Source organism: Palaemon carinicauda, chromosome 9 (genome assembly GCF_036898095.1).
Source record: "Palaemon carinicauda isolate YSFRI2023 chromosome 9, ASM3689809v2, whole genome shotgun sequence".
Lineage (NCBI taxonomy): Eukaryota > Metazoa > Arthropoda > Malacostraca > Decapoda > Palaemonidae > Palaemon > Palaemon carinicauda.
In genome coordinates, this window is record NC_090733.1 from 160842241 (window position 1) to 160845935 (window position 3695).

The window sequence follows — 3695 nt, forward strand, 5'->3', positions numbered from 1 at the left end:
GGTTTATTTTACCACATTCTTCCCTTCTGAGTTAAGTTCTCGTGGAGTAATCCTGAAGGTACTTTGGAGGTTGCCTCACTCTCTCTGACCTTCGAAGTGGAGGAGGTGAGGCTACCTGTTGAGGCACTGTACGTGATTCGTGAAGAGTGCCATTCTGAGGAGCAGTATCCAAATGGGAGATACCGTGTGCAATCTCCTGGGGAGCATTCGTAACTGACAATTCCTCAGGAACCTCGGACTCAGATACAGGATCCACAGAATCTGTACTTTCTCGATTGTCACTAGCCATAGGAGCAAGATGTCTTAATGAAACCATAGTCGCCCTACCATCTGAAAGCTTCACATGAGCATACACGGGGTTTGCCTCTACGATTTCAACCTCATCCACCAAGGGGTCGTTCTTGCTGTGTCTTACATGGCGTCTCAGGAGAGCACGTCCTCTTTAGGTGAGCCAAGTAGGCAACGATTGGCCGGTGGTGGACCTTCTACTATGCAGGAAAAGGCGCTCGTGAGGAGTACTGTTCATGGAAGTGCACAACAAGGAGCGTATAGAATGGAGAGCATCTGGGAGAACAGTTTCCCACTGAGACACATCAAGGTTTCTTGTCTTAAGAGCCAATGTTAGAGTTTTCCATATAATTCCGTTATATTTTTCAGCCTGACCATTCCCTTTAGGGTTATAAGGTGTAGTGCGACTGGTAGCTACACCTTTCTTCATCAGGAAATCCTTCAGCTCTTCAGACATGAAAGATACACCCCTGTCAGTGTGGATGTATGCTGGCATACCAAACAAAGCAAATAGTTGCACCAAACAACTAATGACAGTTCTAGTGGTCATATCAGCACAAGGGAAAACAAAAGGGAACCTTGAAAATCCATCCACAACCGTGAGGAAGTACTTATTTCTAGATTGAGAGGGAACTGGGCCTTTGAAATCTAAGTTCAGCCTCTCGAATGGCTGGGTTGCTTTGATCAGTTGTCCCGAGTATTTGAAGGATCAAGGTTTGAGCTCTAAACACACTTGGCAAGAGCTGGTAATTTTCTTCACTTCTTCTACCGAGTAAGGTAGATTCCGCCCTCGGACGAAATGCATCATACGAGATATTCCCGGGTGACATAAGATTTCATGAAGTTCTCGGAGTTTATCAGAAGTAGTGGCACCACAGATGCGGGAGAGAGCATCAGCTGGTATGTTCTCTGTTCCTGGACGGTATACTATATCATAGTGAAAACATGAGAGTTCATCTCTCCACCTTGCTATTTTGTCATTCTTTATTTTACTGTTTGATTTAGAGTCAAACATAAACTTTACACTACGCTGGTCCGTGATGAGCTTGAAATGGTGTCCAATTAAGTAGTGTCTCCACTTCCTCAATGCCTCCACTATGGCATAAGCTTCCTTTTCCACTGCAGAATGTCCCTGTTCACTGCGAGTGAGCGTGCGGAAGAAGAAAGCCACTGGGTGATTATTCTGTGTCAGAGTAACTGCTATCGCATGACCTGAGGCGTTCGTTTCCACAATGAAAAGAGGGGAGGGATCAATGGCCGTTACCACAGCACTAGCAATGTCTTTCTTCAAGTTCCCGAGAGCTTGCAGTGCTTCAGTATATAAAGGAAAACCACTGGCTTGTGTGAGAGGGCGGATTTTCTCTGAAAAGTTTGGGATCCATCTTGAGTAATGTGCAAGTAATCCCATGGTCATGTGAAGAGAAGCTGTATCCTTTGGGGGTGAAAGATTCCACAGTGGTTGCAAGCATTCTGGGTCGGGTTTGATTTCCCCATCCGTTACTGAATACCCAAGTAATTTAATGGTTCTGACTTTGAAGTCACACTTGCTGTGGTTTAGAGTCAGGTTGTACTCCTCGGCCACCTTCGAAAACCTTCTTAAATTCTGGTCATGCTCCTCCTCTGTCTCACCACACACAGTAACATTGTCTACATATGTACCACCTACTTTTTCTTTCTTGAGGATTTCGTCAAGCACACGTTGAAAAGCTGCTACTCCATTTTTCACTCCAAATGGAATGTGATTGAACTCATAAAGTTTACCCCCAGCTTCAAATGCAGTGTACGGTCTCTCTTCTTCTCCTATTGCAACCTGATGGTATGCACTTTTCAGATCTAAGGTACTGACCACCTTGTACCGTGCAATATTGTTCACCATCTTGTCGATATTTGACCAGGGGTAAGCATCAAGCTCAGTGAACCTGTTTATAGTGCGAGAGTAATCTACAACCATCCTCCTTTTCTGATTCTCCTCTGATGTCACCAGCTCTTGACCTCTCCAAGGAGAATTACTAGTCCTTATTATTCCTTCCGACATCATACGCTCAATCTTGGATTCAATGAACTTCTTGTCACTCAAGGAGTATAGTCTTGACTTATTAGCCACTGGTCTACAATCTGGTGTCAGGTTCTTGAAAAGGAAAGGAGGGGACACCTTAACAACACCTGGTGAACATATCTTCAAGGGAGGTTTCTCTCCTCCAAAATCCATTTCCAGACCAGAATGTTTCCTCAGGAAGACATCCCCTAGAATCACATCACTACATAAGCTTTGTAACACCTTGAGTTCAACACCGGAATAAGTCTCTCCTTGTAACTCCAAGTCCACACTGCACAGACCTAAGATGTTTGAGGACAGGGATTCATCAGCCATGGAGACTTTTCCATGCTCTGGAGACATAGTTAGTTTGTTTAGGTCCACTAAATTATGACACACAAAACTGTCCGAACTCCCAGTATCAATAAGGGCACTGACAGGGCTACCATTAAGCTTGAGAGGTGTTATAGATTTTTCAAGACACTTGGGGAGGCCCCCACTATAGAAGCTAGCATTGCTGCAGAATGTTTTGGGCTAGAAGAGCCACTTGCCTGTTTCACAGAGCGGCACACCTTAGCATAATGTCCTTGCTTCTTACATTTCAAACACACTGCGTCCTTAGCAGGACACTGAGTTCGGGAATGCCGCTTGTTCCCACAAAAAAGAAAAAAACATCGAGCACTAGAAGTAGCAGCGGAAACAGATTCACTGTTATTTTCAGCACTAAACGATTCCTCCTCTCGACTCACTGCTTGCACAGCAGCATTAACAGGTTTTGCTGAAGAGTAGGAGGCTGAATGCTTCTGGGCCATTTCTAGAGTGTGGGCCTGTTCATAAGCAGTATTTGAATTCAGTGTCAAATTCTCCAACAGACGCTGGCGTATTGCACCAGAGACCAAACCATTAATGAAGGCATCCCGAACATAACTGTCACATGCTTCCTCCACAGTTACACTTTTGAATTGGCAGTCCTTAGCAAGTAGCTTCAGTGCCTGCAGGAACTGATCCAGGGACTTATCCGAGTTTTGCCTGCGAGTGGCAAGTAGATGCCTGGCAAATATTTCATTGTTCGGTTTCATGTACAAAGATGTCAGAACCTCTTCAGCCTTCTCATAAGTCTCACACTCAGAAATGTAGTCATACACACTAGGAGCCACATAGTTAGTGAGAAGAACCAGTTTGTCAGCTGCACCGCTTGAACGAAGTTTGTAAACATCTTCAGCCAGTGTGTCCACTCCTTGACGGCCTGGGCAGAGTCAGGGTCCACATCAAACCGGGATGGGCGCAGAAGCCGTTCCATGGCGATTAAATTGATTAACTGAATAAATTGAAGTAAACACGGTGTATCGAGAACTAAGGTTTTATTCAGTTA

The 3695-nt window shown here is 44.8% G+C and overlaps 1 protein-coding gene across 1 annotated transcript; it reads right to left on the bottom strand.

Moving 5' to 3' along the window:
• Positions 1-2787: 2787 nt before the first annotated feature.
• On the bottom strand, positions 2788-3402 carry LOC137646735 (uncharacterized). Its single transcript, XM_068379841.1, has one exon. It carries the CDS (start codon positions 3400-3402, stop codon positions 2788-2790), a length of 615 nt encoding a protein of 204 aa, XP_068235942.1.
• Positions 3403-3695: the final 293 nt, after the last annotated feature.